This window comes from Pan paniscus, chromosome 12 (genome assembly GCF_029289425.2).
Source record: "Pan paniscus chromosome 12, NHGRI_mPanPan1-v2.0_pri, whole genome shotgun sequence".
Classification (NCBI taxonomy): Eukaryota; Metazoa; Chordata; class Mammalia; order Primates; family Hominidae; genus Pan; species Pan paniscus.
In genome coordinates this window covers 31,450,394-31,471,221 of record NC_073261.2, presented here as the reverse complement: position 1 = coordinate 31,471,221, position 20,828 = coordinate 31,450,394, and the positions used below count along the sequence as shown (strand labels likewise).

Below are 20,828 nucleotides of genomic sequence, written 5' to 3'. Positions count from 1 at the left end.
CCGAAGTATTTCCCTTTTTCAGCAATTGTAAACAGTACATATTTTTAACTTTCGTGTCTACATGTTCATTTCCAGGAGGTAGAAACAGTTTTTGTGTGTTTATCTTGCACCCGAGATTTTGCTGGACTCCCTAGTTGTCTGCTTTCTGTAGATTCCTAGAATTTCCCACATAGACAAGCATGGCCTCTGCATGAGAATACCTGGATCCTCCCCTCAGGGCTTCTGACTTAGGGTCTGGACATCAGGACTTTTTAAACCTTCCTGGTGATTCTGATAAGCAGCTGAGGTGGAGAACCACTGCTCTTTGACCTTGTCGTCAGTGAGCAGAGGTGCCTTAAGCACAAAAGCCTAGTGCCAGGACCCCGCATCCCGCCCACTCTGCTCTCGGCCTATCTTGCTGTCGGCCGGCATGGCTAACAGGCCTGGGCCCTACCAGACAGTCCCTAGTGACTGAAGCATGGGCTCCTCTCGGCCCAGGAAAGACGGCTAGGCTGTAATGGATAGCCAGTTTTAATGAACAGAGGATACTGATTGGTATAAAAAGGTGTGTTTGTCACTGAGGTGTCCTCATTTTCTAGATGAGGAGTTGTCTTCTCCATGGTCTTGAACGCCTGCTTCGCCATGGCACCAGCGTCTGGGTGCACGCTGGCTGTCGCCACAGGGCAGGAGCTGCTCATGGAAAGGTGTGTGCCCCTAGTGTGGAGCACTGGTCAGCTTTTCCACATAGTAACAACAGCCTTGTTCTGGGCCTGAGAAGGCCACCAAAGGTAGACGAAAAAGAACCATGGCCAAATGCCTATCAATCAGCCCGGTACCTAATGTAACCCAGGACCCATGTGAGGGAGGCTGAGCCTTCACCTTTCAGCCCTTCCCTCAGCATGTGGTTCTCAGTTTAGGGCAGAGCTTCTTAAGATTCACTTTCTGGCGTTTAGGAGCCCAGCCCCACCAGCAGTACAGGCCTACACCAGTGTAATTTGAAACGTACAGACGGTGGAAGAGGAAGTCTAGGGAGCTTGGGTCCTTAGACCACCAGGGAGCAGGGAAGGGATGGGAAGGGCTGGGGGGCGGCGGGGGCTCACCTTCCTCTGCTTCCCTGTGGGCTGGGTTCAGAGCCCCTCAGTGTCCTGGCCTCCCAGGTGGGATCAAGCAGGGTGGGTGCAGCTGCAGCGTTCCAGGCAAGAGCTCAAGCTCCAGTACCAGGAACATAAGGGGACATAAGAGCCTCAGGCAAACTAGGGTTACGGGCCACTGCCCCAAGAGTTGAGTGGGCCACAAGCAATCCCCAGTGCCCAGGCACTTCCCCATGAGAGCCGCCAGCAGGCAATGGTGTGCCAGGCCGGCCTGAGCGGGGCCAGTACACAGTGGGTGCGAGGCTTCTCTCAAATGCGCGCTCCAGCTCATCAGTCTTAGGGCTTCTGAGGCAACCTAGTGGGTCCTGGACTTCTGTTGCTGTGGGGCCTCAAACCTGTTGAGTAGCCACCTCAGATGACCAGAACCCACCTCCAGAGTTCCTATGACCAAAGTTGTCTAGAGCCGCTCCGGACACTGCCAGGGTTGCTACTGACAGGAATGGGGTCCCCAGAGAAAGCCATGCCCACGGGCATCCACCAGCTGCAGACAGGCCCGGCCCCTGCATGGGCTGCCTTGGCTGCGCCTTGTACATCCTGGATGGCATCTGCCGGCCACGGGCTGAGTCCCCACACACAGAGACTGGCCCTGGAGAGAGCAAGGCAAGCCCCCTAACCTAGGACAAGTGGACACTGAGGACTCCCAGACCCAGCCCTGGGTGGCTCCAGCTTGGGACTGCTCCCTTAAGGCTCGTTCTTGGCCCTCACTCTCCTCCCCTTCCTGGCCCTCATCTGGACCCGCGCTTTCTGCTGCCTCGTGGTCCTCTGCTCCAGCCCTGGGAGGGAACGCGGCTCCCCTGACACTCGAAGCCAGGGAGGCCTCTCTCTTTGCCTGCTGGGCCCGGTGCCGCTCCTCAGTTCTGCCAGGGCTGCTGAGGAGGCACAGGCCAGAGAGGGAGGAACCGGGGCTGAGGGCAGGAACCACAGAGGTGCAGACACGGGGGCGGGGCACAGGATGGAATGGTGGCAGTGCGAAAGGCGCGGCGGGGGGCGGTGCTGCGGTCAGCACCGGGTGCGGGGATGCGCCACGTGGGCCTGCAGGGCCTCCCGGATGCCGCGCTGCCAGTCTCGAGCCAGCTGCACCGGGGTCACGGAGGCCTGGGAGCAACGGTGTGGGTCAGTCCCTTGCAGGCGCTCCACCCGCCCTCGGGTCAGGAGCCAGGGCTGCGCCCACACTCACCGCGTTCCGCACCCCCAGCTCGGCCCCATAGAGCAGCAGTAGCTTCATGGCTTTGTAGCTGCCGTGCCGCACGGCCTCGTGCAGAGCCGTGTCCCCTTCCTGCTGAGAACGCAGGCAGTCAAGCTTCTGCCTCCGCGTGCTGCCCTCCTCATGCAGGAAGGTCAGGGCTACTGTCACCGAGCAGACAGCACCTCTGGTCCTGGCTGGGGCTCCTCAGTCCCTGCCCCTCTGGAGCTGTCCGAGCCGGAAAAGACCAAGCGCCTGCCTTACCTTATCCTGTGCGTTCAGGTGGGCGCCACACTCGATGAGGTGCTCCAGGCAGTCGGGGTGCCGGGTGCGCACTGCCACGTGCAGGGGGGTGCTCCCGATCTGAGAGTAAGTGGGGGTCAGTGCTGGGTCTGGATTGGTGAGGCCTCCCTAACCCATGGGACTACGTGCTCTCTTCTCCAGGAACAGCGTCTGCTCCCGTGTTCCCGACAGGCCCCCAAAGCACCGTGCCCCTCACCTTGTCCCGGGCATTGACCCGGGCTCCCTGGTTAAGCAGCTGTTTGAGGATGTCCAGATGTCCTCCGCGGCAGGCCCAGAACACAGGTGTCCTGTCCAGCTGCAAAACAAAAGCACCCAAGCACTCAGCTGCTGGGATGTGAAGCTGGGCGTCGACCAGAGGCTGGGCCTTTCCCCATCCTCACCAAGTCTCGCGCGTCCACTGTGGCACCTGCCACCAGCAGCTTGTTCACCAGCTGGCTGTGACCCTTCAGACAGGCCCAGTGCAAGGCGGTGCGGTGGAGCTGGGGGCAGAGATGGAAGATTAGGCAGAGGGAGTGCAGCCACCCCTAGAGACCCCACGCGGTCCCCTTCCCAGGGCCAGGTCCCTGAACGGAATTGCCACTTCCCCCACCACGCGATGGGCCGCTCCCTCCCCTCCGTCTGCAGGCGCCACTGGATTCATGCCCATAAGAGTGAAAATCCCTGCAGCCTCCTAGGCCAGGACTTGAGCACACTGAAGGCAGCGCTCCTGCAGCTGCAGCTGCTGCCGGCTGACTCACCCAACCTGTGCTACCTTGTCATGAGCATTGGGGTCCCCTCTGTCTGTCAGGTACTTGTCAATCAGGTACTCCTGGTTCTCAGCAGCTGCCTTCAGGAACATCTCCAGGCCCACAGGCTCCACCTGGGCCTGGGGCTGCGGCTGGGTCAGTTGAAGACAAGACCAAATCACTCCCGAAGGCCGCAGGTGCCCAAGATGTCACAGCTTCACCAGTCTGGCCCACGGGTCCCATGCAGCCCACCAAGGAACACTGCTGGCTCGTACTAATGCAGCTTCTTATTCTAATCCCACGCCAGGAGATTGAATAGACTGTGTGTGTGTGAGCGTGTGTGTTATGGATTGACTTGTATCTCCCCAAGATTCATATGAAGTCCTAACCCCAGGTACCTCAGAATGTGACCTTATTTGGAAACAGAGTCACTGAGGATGTAATTAGTTAAGATGAGGTCACACTGGAGTATGGTGGGCCCCTCACCAATATGACTTGTGTTAAAGTGGGCTCTAATCCAATGTGACTGATGTCCTTATGAAAGGGGACACATGGGCCAGATGCGGTGGCTCATGCCTGTAATCCCAGCACTTTGGGAGGCTGAGGTGGGCAGACCACAAGGACAGGAGATTGAGACCATCCTGGCTAACATGGTGAAACCCCATCTCTACTAAAAATACAAAAAAAAATTAGCCGGGCGTGGTGGCGGGTGCCTGTGGTCCCAGCTACTCGGGAGGCTGAGGCAGGAGAATGGCATGAACCCGGGAGGCAGAGCTTGCAGTAAGCCGAGATCGTGCCACTGCTCTCCAGCCTGGGCAACAGAGCGAGACTCCGTCTCAAAAAAAAAAAAAAAAAAAAAAAGTTGGGGGAGACACGTGGACACAGGCATGCACACAGGCAGAACGCCCAGCAAACATGAAGGCAATAGTTGGGTGATACATCTACAAGCCAAGGAACGCCAAAGATCACCAGCATCCACCAGAAGCCGGAGAGGCATGAAGGGATTCTCCCTCACCACCCTCAGAGGGAACCAGCCTCGCCAACACCTTCCTCTTAGCCTTCCAGCCCCCAGGACTGCGAGGTGACACATGCCTGCTGTTGAGGCTGTCCAGGCTGTGGGACTTTGTTATGGCAGCCCTGGTGGACACATCCGCGGGGGCTCTGGAGTGGATTTAATGGGCTCCCCAGGCACTGGCTGTGTGGTCCTGGCCTGCAGTGCCCACTCCGCCCCAAGCCCTTCCTCTGGAACTGGAGCCCTGGTGTGTGCACTGCCCTAACCCCGACCTCCCACTCACCTTAACCAGGGGCTCAGGTTTCCTGGGGGGGACTCTGTGTCTCAGTCGCTTTTTCCGTCTTTGAACCAAGTTTTCCAAGTCAGCCAGGTTATCCAGATTAAATCTGGTACTGTTAAATCTTTCAAGCTGGGGCAGAAGACAAGACCATGCCAGCCATCAGCCGCTGGTCAAGAGATCTCTCTGCCCTGCCGACAGAAGACACCAGCTGCTCAGGCTGCCCCACCAGAGTCCCTCCAGGCCTCACTGCTCAGCCGGCCTCAGGGATTAGCCACTGCCCCCAACCCCCGCCCCCGCCCCTCTCTCACTTTCTTCTTCTTCTCTTCTTCCAATTTCAGCTTCTCCCGGGCCACAGCCTCTTGGGGGCCCCTCCTCCAGTCACTAGGCCAGGCTCCAGGGTCAGGAACTCCATGTCCAAATCCCAACACTTTCCCTTCAACTCTTTCTCCACTTACCTGTAGGAACAGGATATGAGTACTGAGTTGGGAAAATTGGAGGAACCCTTAGAAAACAGAGCTGTGGAGTACCAGGGAGCTGTCTTATAAGGGCAGATGTCACAAGGCTGGTGCCCGGGATGGGAGCCGGCCTCAAAGCTCCTGCAGTCCAGAGTGCTGGCAAGCTCCCTCACCCCGTGGGTGCTGCAGGCTCCGCAACTGTGTCATCAGCTGACACCCAGGGGGACAACGGATCCCCGCCTACCCTGCTCCTGTCAGCAGGAACACAGCTGGGGGGACATGAGGCCACAATCTATTTATACTGCTGGGCATTTGCCTAGGTAGCCTCAGGGCAGATGACACTTTAGCTTCCCCCATGTTGTTCTTAAGATTCCTACCAGATCATACTGACTGCCACCTGACTCCAAGCTCAGAGGGACAGAGAAGTCCCCCCGGGGTAAAATTCTAAATGCCTGGGTTCAGTTCTCGGCTCCTTTTGAAGCTACATTTAAGCTCAAACACTTAAGGCAATTGCCTAAAGGAGTTGTGAAGGTTATGAGTTATTGGGACCTGTGCCTGGGGCGAAGCCTCCGTAGCAAACACCCATGCTTCCTCCCACCGGGCCCCACCTCAGGAGTTCAGGAGCTGGGGAGCACTGAGGAATCAGCCTGTTGTGGGGAAAGAACAGGGTGGAATGATAGGGTAACAGATCCTAGGACTTTCTAGTCAGGTAGAACCATATTCCTTCTAAAGAACTCTAGCAACCTAACACCTCCCTGCCATTTGCCTCCCGCCAGAGGCTGCACCAGGCTGGGGCCAGCAGCCCACAGATGGGCTTGCTGGGCCTCACACCCTCCAGGCCCCTCCTCACTCAAACCGACATCCCTAAGAGTCACTGTTTCCCTCACTGCCCAGGGAGCGAAAGAGCACCCTTCCCCATCCCCAAGGCAGCCAGGCCCTCTGGCCATTTCCAGAGCAACTATCATGGTGCTTAAGCTGAACTACAACCACCACAGCCACACTTGCATCTTCCAAAGTAACCTGCCATTTCCTGTTCCTCTTTCACCATCACTATCCAGGGCAAAACTCACTGAACTCAAGGATTTTCATGTCTTCTTTCCCATTCGACTTCCCTCTCTTGCTCCCTAACCCCCTCACCACCTCACATGAGAACCGAGCAGACACACCAGAAAGAACTGCACGCTCAGCCGGGTGTGGGGGTACATGCCTGGAGTCCCAGCTACTTGGGAGGCCCAGGTGGGAGGATCACTTGAGCCTGGGACTTCAAGGCCAGGCTGGGCAACATAGCAAGACTCCGTTTCAAAAAATACAGATTTTTATAAAAGAACTGCATGCTTCCCTGCACCTAAGACTTGACCCTCACACCACAGAAAGAAGCTGCCAGCCCTCTCTAGCCAGCCTCCTCCTATCAAGCCGGTCCCAGGGTGCCTCCCACCTCCATCCCACCTCCTTACCAACTGCTGAATGCTGATGAAGTCCATGGTCCCCCCTGTTCCTCACACCCCCCAGTGAGAAGAGCTGAACTGCTCAGCCCTTTATAGGAGCGCCTGGGGACGGGCAGGGGTGGACAGGGAAGGACTGGCCCAGGTGCAAGCCCCTGGGCCAGATGACTCTGGGACTCTGTCACACCAACTAAAATACCAGTCTGGGAATGCAGCCCACTGGGGAAAAGAAAAGGAGCTGTTTGGAGATGAGTTGGCTGCATCCTCGGACACCCACTCCTGCACCTCTGCCATGCCCCACACCTACTCAGGGGCCATTTAACCAACACACTGCTAGCCCAGATTTGGGTGAAACGTGTTCCCCTCTCCTAAGTTTAGATGCCACTCCTGAAGAAAGCCCAGCCTGGGCCTCCATGTTGTAGGGCCGGCTGCCTGCGAACCTGAAAGCCCAGCCTAGGTGGCTGAGCAAGGAGGCTGGAAGCCTGAGGGGGTGGTCGGGAGGGGCAGGAGCGGCCAGCCTACAGCCTCAGCCCTCATGGTGGCCACGTGAGGAAACCGTGATCTCCCAACTTGCAGTTTCAAGGCTGCCCTTCCCTTCCCTGTGCTGTGGGTTTCTCGCCCCCGGGCTCCCCCGCTCCTCCCTCAGTGCTCTGAGAGCACATGGCAGCTGCCCCAGCCCCGAAGCCAAGCCTGGCGCCTGTCCTCGGGCCTCTGGAAGTCCTCCCCGCCCCTCCACAAGCCCCTACCAGACGCTCTCCAGGGACGGAGTGTGCCCCTCCAGCCACAGGAAAGGGGAGACTGATCCGCCTCAGGTCCCGGGATGGAATAGTAACCATGAAATCCAGCCGCAGAGCAATGTGTCTCAAGCCACCAGTCACCCTTCCTAATTCTCAGGAAGCCAGGCATGCCCTTCACCCAGCTGAACCTTGAACTCCGCCTTGGCCTTTGCAAGGAAATCAGCCAGTAAATAAGACCCCAAAATCAGAGCAACCTGAGAAGACATGACCAGGGTACAAGGAGGAAGAACTGTGGCCAAGGATGGCCACAGGCCCCAAATGGCTGCCCAGCTCCCAAAGAACTGGCCTCTTGGAAGGGCTTCCACATTTTCAGAGAACTCAGGAAAAGGCAGAGCTTTCTTAGAAAACTCAGTTCTTGGCCCGGCAACAGTGAGACTCCATCTAAAAAAAAAAAAAAAAAAAGAAAACTTCTTTTTTTTTTATTTTTTGAGACGGAATCCCGCTCTGTGGCCTGGGCTAGAGTGCAGTGGCGCGATCTCGGCTCACTGCAACCTCCACCTCCCGGGTTCAAGCAATTCTCCTGCCTCAGCCTCCCGAGTAGCTGGGATTACAGGCACCTGCCACTATGCCCAGCTAATTTTTTGTATTTTTAGTAAAGACGGTGTTTCACCATGTTGGCCAGGCTGGTCCTGAACTCCTGACCTTGTGATTCACCCGCCTCAGCCTCCCAGAGTGCTGGGATTACAGGCTTGTGCTATCGCGCCCAGCTGAAAACTTAGTTCTTAGGCTAAATTTAGGGTGCTTTTTTCAGACAAAGGTGTTCCTTGCTTTTTTTTTTTTTCTTCTTTTTGAGATGGAGTTTCACTCTTGGTGCCCAGGCTGGAGTGCAATGGCGCGATCTTGGCTCACCGCAACCTCCACCTCCCCGGTTCAAGTGATTCTCCTGCCTTAGCCTCCCGAGTAGCTGGGGTTACAGGCACGTGCCATCACCCTGGCTAATTTTGTATTTTTAGTAGAGATGGGGTTTCTCCATGTTGGTCAAGCTGGTCTCAAACTCCTGACCTCAGGTGACACCCAGCCTGTTCCTTGCTTTTGGTTATGAGGAGGGAAAGAGTCATCTAAAATGAGGGCAAAGGGGCCGGGCGTGGTGGCTCACACCTGTAATCCCAGTACTTTGGGAGGCTGAGGTGGGCAGATCACCTGAGGTCAAGAGTTCGAGACCAGCCTGGCCAACATGGTGAAACCCCGTCTCTACTAAAAATATAAAAATTAGCCGGGCACCTGTAGTCCCAGCTACTTGGGAGGCTGAGGCACAAGAATCACTTGATCCCTGGAGGTGGAGGTTGTGGTGAGCCAAAATCGCACCACTGCACTCCAGCCCGATGACAGAGCGGGACTCGGTCTCAAAAAAAAATAAAATAAAATGAGTGCAAAGAAACAAGAAAAAGTAAGACTGGCCACCACTGTCCACTCCAACTCACAAACACCCCTCAGCACGTGACACTGGAGGAGCGGCGTTTTGCACCCCCAGGCTTCAGGGAAGTTCTCAATAGAAAACCCATTAGTTGTCTCATATGACTGGTATTAACTCTGACTTAAAAAAAAAAAATCAAGCCAGAAACAGTGTGTTGAACAAGAAAGGAAAAAAGATTCCTTATTAAAAGTTCAAACATAAACAGAAGGCTCAGGACCTCCTTGACTACCTCTCTTGCCACGTGGCCCAGGAGAAACCATGGCTGGCAGTTTAACAGCCACCCTCCTGCTTCTGCTCTGTGCATTTTGTGGATGCACATCCACGTTTTTCTTTTCTTTTGAGACAGGGTCTCACTCTGTTGCCCAGGCTGGAATGCAATGGCGCGATCTCGGCTCACTGCAACCTCCACCTCCCGGGTTCAAGCGATTCCCCTGCCTCAGCCTCCAGAGTAGCTGGGATTAGAGGCACCTGCCATCACATACGGCTAATTTTTGTATTTTTAGTAGAGACAGGGTTTTACTGTGTTAGCCAGGATGGTCTCGAACTCCTGACCTTAGGTGATCCTCCCACCTCGGCCTCCCAAAATGCTGGGCTTACAGGCATGAGCCACTGCTCCTGGCCTACATCCACGTATAGATCCATACATTTATACATGATCTTAGCCAAAAGGCTGAGAGGCAATCACATTCTACAGGCATGTTCTGTGTGAAGGGGGTCCCACTGTGGACACGAGCAGCAATATCCTGTCAGCACGCTGTGCTCTGCTGTGCAGCCGAGAACTTGGATCTGCAGAACTCAACCACTCCCTATCAGGGAGGAGTCGGTTCTCTCTTTTTTTTTTAACATTACTCCCCATGCTCCAATGCACATATTTGTAAATGCTCCTGTAAATAAACATCTTTGTAACCATGGAAGAACATCTCTCTACATAGCTACAGAGAAATCAAATTATTGGTTCCGCTCATTTAAATTTAAATAGATACTGTCAAACTGCCATCTACAGTAGCTGTACCAATTCCCATGAATGGATATCAAGAAACAAAGACAGCACTTTGGGAGGCCGAGGCGGGTGGATCACGAGGTCAGGAGATTGAGACCATCCTGGCTAACACGGTGAAACACCGTCTCTACTAAAAATATAAAAAATTAGCCGGGCCTGGTGGCGGGTGCCTGTAGTCCCAGCTACTTGGGAGGCTGAGGCAGGAGAATGGCGTGAACCTGGGAGGCGGAGCTTGCAGTGAGCCAAGATCGCGCCATTGCACTCCAGCCTGGGTGACAGAGCGAGACTCCGTCTCAAAAAAAAAAAAAAAAAAGAAAGAAAGAATAAGAGAAAGAGCATAAAAGAAAAAAAGGGAAAAAATTAAATATACATATATAGAACAAAGGATCAGGATCTAGAATATCAACACTCCTACGGATCAATAAGAAGCGTTTCTAAAATCGGCATGGGTAGGCAGCTCACAGAAGACACAGGTGCTCAACCTCACTAGTAACCAGCAATGAAAAACGAAACAGATGAAACGGCACTTTTCTCCCATCGGACTGTTGCAATCAATGAAATCATGGTATGCGCAAAGTGCTGATGAGGAGCTCGGGAAGCGGGCCTCCCTCAGGCTGCTTGCCACGTGCCAGGCACTCTCTCGAGGGCTCTCCCAGTGCACACTGACCTCGTCCCACAATGACTCTGAGGCGGGCCCTATGATAACCACTCTCATTACAGAAGAGGAAATGGAGGGGCAGACAGCTAAAGTGACTTTTACCAAGGGCATTCAGCTAGAAAGCAGCTTCTCACATAGTCCCTACTTTCTTCTAATACTTACATAGTTTTGTGTTTTTATATTTAGATCTTTAATCTTGCAATTTATCTTTGGGTGTGGGATGAGGTAAGGATATAACTTTATTTTTTTCCAAATAAATAGATGTCTCATATGAACTAATTTAGAATATGATCATCTGTCCAGTCTTAAACACTTTTAGCCACACCAAATCTACTCCCTCGCTTCCACAGTGACCAGACTGGGGCTCTTCCTGGGTGGTCTGGCCTCAGTTCCCTGCCCAGCAGCATGGATGCTGACCAAGGCAGGGGCTTGGAGAACTGGTCTGTGTACCCTTTAAAGGCAGCTGGAGACAGAGTGGCGGCTCAGCTGGATAGCAGGTCCCGCAGGTCACTGTTGCAAGGCAGCAGGTCACATGCTAGCCGTGCCTTTCGGTCCCGGATGGCCTTCAGGGCTGGGCTGTGTTGCAGGAGGAGGGAGCAGATGTCCCCGTGACCCCTCTCAGCAGCCTGTGGAGAGAAAGGCTGGAATCAAAGGGCATACCCCCCACTGGGCTCTGCTATCTCTTGTTCCACTTTCAGTGGTTCTTCCTTCTAAAAAAGAGGCCTCTCTGGGCACAGTGGCTCACGCCTGTAATCTCAGCACTTTGGGAGGCCAAGGCAGGCAGATCACAAGGTCAAGAGTTCAAGACCAGCCTGACATGGTGAAACCCCATCTCTACTAAAAATACAAAAATTAGCCAAGTGTGGTGGCACGTGCCTGTAATCCCAGCTACTCAGGAGGCTGAGACAGGAATATCGCTTGAACCCGGGAGGCAGAGGTTGCAGTGAGCCGAGATCATGCCATTACACTCCAGCCTGGGCGACAGAGCGAGACTCCAACTCAAAAAAAAAAAGAGGCCTCATGGAAATAGACACAGCTGTTTGAGTAGATTTCTTCTAATTCCTACCAAATCCCAGTGACTTTATTCTGATTTGTGGAGTATCCCAGTGCCATTCTCGCAGTTAGCCTGAGTTTTTCTTTCTTGTGTCCTTTGCCAACTGTCTTTGGCCAGACCTACACATTAAAAACAAGTACAGCACCTTGTATCTCCAGGCATCTCTCACAAACCTGCACACATCACCTAGAGGGTGCTGTGCACTGTGGGCACAGGAGGCACCAGACACGGCCCCTACCCATTGGGAATTTTATTTATTTATTTTCTTATATTTTTAAATTTTTATCATTGCGTTTTAGAGACGGTCTCACTCTGTTGCCCAAGCTGGAGTTCAGTAGTGCAATTATAGCTCACTGCAGTCTGCAATTCCTGGGCTCAAGTGATCCTCCTGCCTCAGCCTCCCAAGTAGCTGAGATTGCAGGCGTGCACCACTACACGTGGCTAAACTTTTTTTAAAAAATAATTTATTTTGAATTTTTAAAAATAGAGACAGGGCTGGGTGCAGTGGCTTATGCCTGTAATCCCAGCACTTTGGGAGACTGAGGTGGGCAGATCACTTGGGGTCAGGAGTTCGAGACCAGCCTGGCCAACATGGTGAAACCTCATCTCTACTAAAAATACAAAAATTAGCCAGGCGTGGTGGCATGTGCTTGTAATCCCCGCTACTCGGGAGGCTGAGGCACGAGAATCGCTTGAACCTGGGAGGCAGAGGTTGCAGTGAGCCGAGATTATGCCACTGCACTCCAGCCTGGGTGACAGAGCGAGACTCCATCTCAAAAAATAAAAATAAAAAAAAATAAGAGACAGGGTCTTGCCATGTTGCCCAGGCTGGTCTCGAGCTCCTGAACTCAAGCTATCCTCCCACCTTGGCCTCCCAAAGTGCTGGGATTATAGGCATGAGCCAAAGTGCCTGGCCAGGAAACTTTTAGATTGGCAGGGAAAGACTGGGGCCTAGTTCCCTGTGTTCTCTTCTTCTCTTTTAAGGTAGGAGACCCCAATCCAGATGTCAATTTCTAACCTACCTCCCCCAAAAAATAATAGAGTTAAGTGATTTACATAGACTATCTTATTTAACTTTCAAAATAGCCCTCACAGGCAAGAATCATCATTATTCCCATTTTACAGATGAAGAAATGCAGGCTTAATAAATGCCTTGCCCAAAGTCACAGGGCTAACGTGTCCACCTGGGATTCTAAACCAGGTTTGCCTGAACTCTTAATAACTCTGTGAACCACTATTATTTCCTACTCCTCCCAACAGACAAATTGATAGACTACAGGGCTTTTGAGAGGTATCAAAATTAACACTAGTGGCAACCACTATCCCAAATTTGAATCCAAATCTTTACTCAGCTGGTCCTCCTAATGAGTACAGACACAAAGCTCTCAATTCCACTGCCTTAATTCAGGCAGTGGGATGTTGTCAGCAGTTGAGATGCATCCCAAATAATTTTTACAAAAAATAAAATACCAATGTTTGCAAATAGTTTTAAAAGACACATACACAGGCCAGGTGCGGTGGCTCACGCCTGTAATCCCAGAACTTTGGGAGGCCGAGGGAGGGGGGATCACCTGAGGTCAGGAGTTCGAGACCAGCCTAGCCAACATGGTGAAACTCTGTCTCTACTAAAAATACAAAAAATTAGCCAGGCGTGGTGGTGCGTGCCTGTAATCCCAGCTACTTGGGAGGCTGAGGCAGGAGAATCGCCTGAACCCAGGAGGCAGAGGTTGCAGTGAGCTGAGATTGTGCCACTGCACTCCAGCCTGGGCAACAGAGCGAGACTCTATCTAAAAAAAACAAAACAAAACAAAAACAAAAACATACACAATAAAGAAAAATTCACATATCTCACATTTGCATTATCTGCATGAGAGAAAAAGGGATGGAGATGCACCTAACTATGGGTAACACCAGCCAGGTATACCCACAACAGCATCCTGGCTGTTTATATCTGTCATGTGAGTTGTAGCAGTAAAACGTCTGAGCAACACCATTAAAAATAAACAATCTGTCTATCCAATTGGCAATGATTTCTTTAAAAACCCAACATTCAGCTGTTCACTCAGCACGTATTCACTGGGCACCTGTGCTAAGTGCTAAGCCTGCAATGTTTTTTTGGGTTTTTTTGAGACGGAATATCTGTGTCACCCAGGCTGGAGCCCAGTGGTATGATCTCAGTTCACTGGAGCCTCCACCTCCTGGATTCAAGCGATTCTCGTGCCTCAGTCTCCTGAGTAGCTGGAATTACAGGTGTGTGCCACCACACCTGGCTTTTGTTTTTTTTTTTGAGACAGAGTTTCGCTCTTGTTGCCCAGGCTGGAGTGCAATGGCGAGGTCTCGGCTCACAGCAACCTCTACCTCCCAGGTTCAAGTGATTCTCCTACCTCAGCCTCCCGAGTAGCTGTGATTACAGGTACGTGCTACCACGCCCGCCTAATTTTGTATTTTTAGTAGAGACGGGGTTTCTCCATGTTGGTCAGGCTGGTCTTGAACTCCCGACCTCAGGTGATCTGCCCGCCTCAGCCTCCCAAAGTGCTGGGGTTACAGGCGTGAGCCACCACACCCGGCCTAATTTTTGTATTGTTAGTAGAGATGGGTTTTGCCATGTTGCCCAGCCTGGTCTCGAACTCCTGGACTCAAGCAATTAGCCTGCCTTGGCCTCCCAAAGGGCTGGGATTACAGGTGTGAGCCTTTGTGCCCAGCCAGGCTGCAACAATTTGAACAGGACAAAGCCCCAGCTGTCTCTACTGAGACACGCAGACCCCAAACAGGGAATTTCCAGGGGTACAGGAATTAGGAAAAGTTGAGTCCATGGCATACAGCTAGGCATACATCCAGGTGAGCTCACCATGTCTAAGGATCAGGAAAGGCTCTCGTGGGGTGTGATGTGTAAGCTGAGATCCAGAAGAAAGGGTAGAAACAAGCCACATAAAAAACGGGAGGGGAGAGGCACCCAGACAGGGGCTAACTTGTTAAATATGGCTCTGGGGGGACAGAGTAGTAGGTTCAAGAAAATTAAAATGGCTGGATGTGGTAGCTCATGCCTGTAATCCCAGCACTTTGGGAGGATTGCTTGGGCCCAGGTGTCGAGACGATAGTGAGAGACCCTGTCTCTACTAGTACTAATAATAATTTTAAAAGCCTGGGCAATGTGGTGAAGCTGTTTTTAGAAAAATTAGCCAGGCATGGTGGCATGCACCTGTAGTCCCAGCTACTTGGGAGGCTGAGGTAGGAGCATTGCTTGAGCCCAGGAGGTCGAGGCTACAAGTGAGCTGTGATTGTGCAGGTGTACTCCAGCCTGGGTGAAAAAGTGAGACCCTGTCTCAAAAATAAAATAAAATAAAATAAAATAAATTAGCTGGTCATGGTGGTGCAGGCATGTATAGTCCCAGCTACTCAGGAGGCTGAGGTGGGAAGATCACTCAAGCCCAGGAAGTCGGGGCTGCAGTGAGTTATAATCATGCCACTGTACTCCAACCTGGGTGACAGAGTGAGACCCTGTCTCAAAAAAAAAAAAAAAAAAAAAAGAGAGAAGAAAAAAGAAAAATTATTAGTAGGGCCTCTGAGTGTAAGAGACCAGGGGACAAGAGCTCAGGAGAAAACTGGAGGGGTGGGGAAAAAAGACAAAAAAGAAAAAAAAAAACAACAAAAAAAACCTGGAGAAGGGGGCAGGAGCAAACCCCAGGAAACCTTCACAATAACTCATGGACCTGGAAAAAGCAAGCCTCAAGGACTCCAAGTGGGGGTGTGGCATGATCAGAACTGCTTTAAACAATCGCTCCAGGAGAAAATCAAAGAAGGGGCAAGAGGGGACTAGATTTACACATGATTTACACACATATATGATTTATACACATATACCACATATGCATAGACCGCCTCTCAAAGGTGCCTGCAAACTCAGTAAAGCGGCCGAGCAGGGTAGCTCACACCCGTAATCTCAGCACTTAGGGAGGCAGAGGCAGGAGGATCAATTGAGCCCAGGAGTTTGAGACCAGCCTGGGCAACACAGTGAGACCCCATTCCCCACAAAAAAGGAAAAGCAATCGGTAAAGTGAACGCCTCAAAGGACGGGCCTAGAAGGCTGAGGGATGAGGAGCTGGGTGGGAGGGAAACTCGCTTACATGGCAAGCCGTTGTAGACTCTTCAGATTGTTTACCATGTGCAGGTATTTCCAGCTAGAAAGAGTTTAATTAAATGATCACTCCGGCTAACATATAGCAAGTGGACTACAGGAACAGGCAAGAGTATGTATAAGTTTCAGAAAACTATATGGAAAAGGCTTCATGACATGTCTCTAAGGGAAAGAAAACTAAAGTGCCACTGTACATTTTAATTTACACGCTCAGAAAAAAGGCTGGAGAATTACCCATTAGTCCTAAAGTGATGACAGGTGAGCAAGGGAATTACAAATGATTTTAACTGTCTTCTCTCTGATTTCCTGTTTTCCCCATGTTTTCTACATGAACATGTTATAACTTTAAAAATAAGGAAACGACATTTTTGGAAGGGGGAACGGGCCCACCTTATGCAGACTGGTCATGCCGTCGTCATCCACCACCCTGGGGTTGGACCCATGTGATAGCAGGAGCCGCGCGATTTCAGTGTGCCCGCAGTAGCTGGCTCGGTGCAGAGCAGTGGCACCCCCGTGGGTCTGGGCATCACACTTAGCTCCGCTTTCCAGCAGGAACTGGCACACAGCGTAGTGCCCATTGCGGCTGGCATAGTGCTGCAGGGAACAGAGACCGAGGTCAGATGGGAGAAGCCAGGCAGGCGACAAGGGTGGTATAGAGGTGAGAGCATGGCCCCCCTGCAGCGAGGGGCCTGGAATCATCTCAGGTGCCAACCCCAGCAGTCGTGTGACCTGGGCAAGCTTCTGCATGACTAACCTGAGTTTGTTCAACTGAAAAATGGGGAAAATGATCATTCCTATCTCAAAGAATTGTTACGAAAATAAAACTAAATCATTGGCTGGGCGCAGTGGCTCATGCCTGTAATCCCAGCACTTTGGGAGGCCGAGGCAGGCGGATCACCTGCAGTCAGGAGTTCGAGACCAGCCTGGTCAACATGGTGAAAACCCATCTCTACTAAAAATACAAAAATTAGCTGGGTGTGGTGGCACATGCCTGTAGTCTCAGCTACTCAGGAGGCTGAGGCAGGAGAATCGCTTGAACCTGGGAGGCGGAGGTTGCAGTGAGCTGAGATCGCATCACTGCACTCCAGCCTGGGTAACAGAGCGAGACTTCATCTCAAAACAAAACAAAACCTAAATTATTGATGTAAAGCTCTCACACTAATTTTAAAAATCCAGGTTCATATGATGCTTAAAAAGAGAAATTTTGCTGAAAGAGAAGAAAGGGAGGGAGGAGGTAAAAGGTAACCATCAGTCCCCCTCCTCAGAGAGCAGGTGTCTCCTGAGTTAACGCTTCTGTCTCCTGACCCTGTGCTCCTCCCTAGCTCACCAGCGCAGTGTAGCCAGCCGAGTCGGGCTGACTTGGGTCCTCAGCCTTCTGGATTAAATGCTTCACTCGGCCCAGGTCTCCATTCAGGGCTGCCGACCAGATTCCTGCAGAAAGGCAACCAAAGGACTGAATGATGCTGAATGGGAGTTTCAGTGCTTGCTTTGCCTCTTGACCTCAGTTTTCTTGTCTATAAAGTGAAGAATATTCATTCCTTCAACAAATATCAACCGAGCACCTCCTCTGTGTCAAGGTTTGTTCTGAATGCTGGTGACTTAACTGTGAACAAGACAGATGGGCACATCTCATCAGGACAGTAGGACTGGGCGGACACAGACATCTCCATCCCACTTCAAACACAGAAGTGCTGGATGAAGTAATGTTTAAAATGTTTGGATCTAGAGTGAAATTCAGGTCGGGCTGGGATTACAGGCGCCCACCACCATGCCCGGCAAATTTTTCTATTTTTAGTAGAGACAGGGTTTCACCATGTTGGTCAGGCTGGCCTTGAACTCCTGACCTGAAGTGATCCATCTGCCTTGGCCTCCCAAAGTGCTGGGATTACAGGCGTGAGCCACCGTGCCCAGCCAGAAACAACTTTTAAAAAATATAATGATGCCTCCAGAAGCCTGCCAAGGCAGTGTGACAATCTCCCACAGAAGAGGATCTCCCTGGTGAGCACAAAGACTGAAAGTTGCAAAACAAGAAGCAATCTGCTGCCCTAAGAGACAATCAGCAAATATAGGTGAGATGAGGGGAGTTCGGGGAGTTCAGGGTGGCATGGCGACAGACAACAACTAGCAAATACAAGTGGGAACACGCATGCCTCCAAAGTGAGCCATTATTGCACAATCCAAAAAAGACCTTAAAACAACAACATTGAAGGTGTTCACAGAGACAAAGGGATAGAATCCACAAATCAACAGAGCATTAGGAAAAACAAAACAGCCAGATCTGAAACAGGAAAGTTGATAAATTAAAAAACAGACTCATTGAAACAAAACAACAACAATAGATGGGTCAAAGAGTACTGCAGACCTAGTCAAAGAGAATTAGTGATTTGGAATTCACCCAAAATGTAGTACAAAATGATAAATAGAAAAATATTGGCCAGGCGCAGTGGCTCACGCCTGTAATCCCAGCACTTTGGGAGGCCGAGGCGGGTGGATCACGAGGTCAGGAGATCGAGACCATCCTGGCTAACAGAGTAAAACCCCGTCTCTACTAAAAATACAAAAATTAGCTGGGCTTGGTGGCACGCGCCTGTAGTCCCAGCTACTCAGGGGGCTGAGGCAGAAGAATCGCGTGAACCCAGGAGGCAGAGGTTGCCGTGAGCCAAGATCGCACCACTGCACTCCAGCCTGGGCGACAGAGCGAGACTCCGTCTCAAAAAAAAAAAAAAAGATATATTACTGTGCGGATCACGAGGTCAGGAGATCAAGACTATCCTGGCTAACATGGTGAAACCTCATCTCTACTAAAAATACAAAACAAAATTAGCCGGGCGTGGTGGCGGGCGCCTGTAGTCCCAGCTACTTGGGAGGCTGAGGCAGGAGAATGGCGTGAACCTGGGAGGTGGAGCTTGCAGTGAGCCAAGATTGCGCCACTGCAGCCTGGGGACAGAGCCAGACTCCGACTCAACAACAACAACAACAACAACAACAACAGCAACAACAACAACAACAACGAGTTACTGTAGTGAAGCGGATTAACAAATCTCACAGTTTCTTTTATTTGTGACAACAGTAGCTAAAATTGGCTTATCAAATACACTCTTCCCATTAATGTTTTAAAGAATGTATTTGTTTGCACAAAAAAATGAGGAAATTGTTTGCGGTAAAAATTGTTTTTTATGAAAGCAAGATGCCGGGTGCGGTGGCTCACGCCTGTAATCCTAGCACTTTGGGAGGCCAAAGCGGGCAGATCATGAGGTCAGGAGTTCCGAGACCAGCCTGACCAATATGGTGAAACCCCGGTCTCTGCTAAAAATACAAAAACTAGCCGGGCGTGGTGGCACACGCCTGTAATCTCAGCTACTCAGGTGAATAAGAGAATCGCTTGAACCCAGGAGGCGGAGGTTGCAGTGAGCCGAGATTGCGCTACTGCACGCCAGCCTGGACAAAAGAGGGAGACTCCATCTCAAAAAAAAAAAAGCAAGATGATGGATACATCAGAGTAACTGGCCTAACTTTGGATAAGGCAATGTTTACTTCTTAACAGCACAATTGACACTTACGGGCCGGATGATTATTGTAGCGAGCTGTCCTGTGCATTGTACCATGTATACAGCATCTCTCATCTCTACCTACTACACGCCTGTAGCACCCTCCCAGTTGTGACAACCCAAAATGTCTCCAGATATTCAAAGTCCCTTAAAGGGCAGAACTGCCCCCAGTTGAGAACTGGGGTGTTTAGGGAGGGTCTCTGAGGAGATGACATTGGAGCTGGGATCTGAAGAAAAGCATCAGCTAGCTTAACGGTTGTAGGAAGTTCATTCTAAGGAGATGGGACAGCAAGTCCAACGGACTTAACTCAGGAAAAGGTCTTGCATATTTGAGACACCAAAACAAGACCAATGTGGCTGCGGCGTAGTGATTGGGAGAAGAAAAGCATGAGAAATAAAATGAGGAGGAGAAGTAGAACCGGCAGGGGTGGGTCTACAGAGCTTTGTAGGCCATAACAGGGAATGATGTGATTTCTAATTTTCAAAAAGCCGCTCTGGCTGCTATGTGAGAGTAGAAAACCATGTAGGAAGGCAAGCGTGGAAGCAGAAAGACCCTCTGAGGCAACCACTTCAGCAGTGCAGAGGACAGCGGTAGGAGGGGCGGAGGGAAGTAGGCAGGTGCCAGAACCACGGTAAAGGAAGAGTTCCATGAGAATGCTTACACAGCAGTGGCAATCGAGGGCTGCATCCGCAAGGGCAGATGACACAGCACAGTGGTTCCCAACGCTCACAAGAAGCACCCTGGTTTCCCGCCTTCCTCTGTTCCTATTGGCACCATAATCTCTGTATAATCTGGGCCAAACGTGTTACCTCTCTGGGTCCCACAGATGAGATACTGTGCCCTGCCTCGAAGGCTGCCCGTGCGAAGCTCTTGCCATCTTTAAAGCATGCAGGCTGCCTGGCACCCGGGGCTAAACAAAGGCCACTGCTCTCCTTCACCGCGCAGCACCCAGGCCTGCAGCTCCATGCCCCTCAGGTTGGGTGCAATGCCCCAGGTGCAGATTCTGCTCCCCGGGCCCTCTCTCAAACACCTGAGCAGGCTTGTGTCTCCCAGGGGAGGTCGTCCCCCGCTACTCGGGAGGGTTACGGAAACCAGTGCTTCCGCTTCCCCGCCGCCCGCGGGACAGGTGTCTCCTGGCCGAGCTCGTGCGGGGCCCTGGGAGGCTCTCAGTACACGGGAACCGTGGGTCCCGCCCGCCCTCCCGCACCAGGCCCCAAGCCCCAAGCCCCAAGCTCTCGGGGCCCCGTTCATCCGCCTCTCCTTGGCCCCACGCCTCCTCCTTGGGCCGGGGCCTGGTGAGAACCACGAGGGCCGCGCGGCAGCCTCACCCCTCTCGAAGTCCATCTCCTCCAGCGTCTGCTGTACGCCGAGCACCGCGCTGGGATGCGAGCAGCAGGGCCCGTCCGCGCAGGGCCGCGGCGTCGCCATCCCAGCCCCGGCGTCAGTCGATCCGCCACGGGTCTCAGGCTCAGCCTCGGCGGGAGGGGCGGACGCAGGGCCCGCCCCGCGTCCCGGATCTGGCCGCTCGGCGTCCGCGGCTGTCGCCCTAGTCCCGCCTTCTCGCCAAAGCTGACCAATCAAACGCCTAGGCCTTAGCTCGAGAACCAATTGCAACGGTAGGGCGGGGCTTGTTGCGCCCGGCCATGCCCCGAGGCCTCCGAGCGAGGGCGTCCAAGGCTAAGCGGAGGACT

The 20,828-nt window shown here is 52.3% G+C and overlaps 2 protein-coding genes across 4 annotated transcripts; both read right to left on the bottom strand.

Moving 5' to 3' along the window:
* Positions 1-494: 494 nt before the first annotated feature.
* On the bottom strand, positions 495-7,398 carry ANKRD23 (ankyrin repeat domain 23). The gene is made up of 9 exons (XM_034953737.3): positions 7,277-7,398; positions 4,942-5,088; positions 4,637-4,762; positions 3,368-3,493; positions 2,997-3,095; positions 2,813-2,911; positions 2,578-2,676; positions 2,308-2,406; positions 495-2,225 (listed from the first exon to the last, which is right to left on the bottom strand). Exons 1-9 carry the CDS (start codon positions 7,364-7,366, stop codon positions 2,130-2,132), a joined length of 981 nt encoding a protein of 326 aa, XP_034809628.1. The 5' UTR covers positions 7,367-7,398; the 3' UTR covers positions 495-2,129.
* ANKRD39 (ankyrin repeat domain 39) lies at positions 4,951-20,650 on the bottom strand. 3 transcript variants are annotated; one of them, XM_034953740.3, is made up of 5 exons: positions 20,466-20,639; positions 16,916-17,019; positions 15,979-16,182; positions 10,850-11,025; positions 4,951-5,088 (listed from the first exon to the last, which is right to left on the bottom strand). In XM_034953740.3, exons 1-4 carry the CDS (start codon positions 20,563-20,565, stop codon positions 10,882-10,884), a joined length of 552 nt encoding a protein of 183 aa, XP_034809631.1. In that variant the 5' UTR covers positions 20,566-20,639; the 3' UTR covers positions 4,951-5,088; positions 10,850-10,881. The 3 variants fall into 3 exon arrangements, with proteins under 3 accessions (XP_034809631.1, XP_063450861.1, XP_034809632.1); XM_063594791.1 differs by lacking the exon at positions 4,951-5,088 and adding an exon at positions 7,590-7,708; XM_034953741.3 differs by lacking the exon at positions 4,951-5,088 and having other exon boundaries at positions 10,621-11,025; positions 20,466-20,650.
* Between the last annotated feature and the right edge of the window lie 178 nt (positions 20,651-20,828).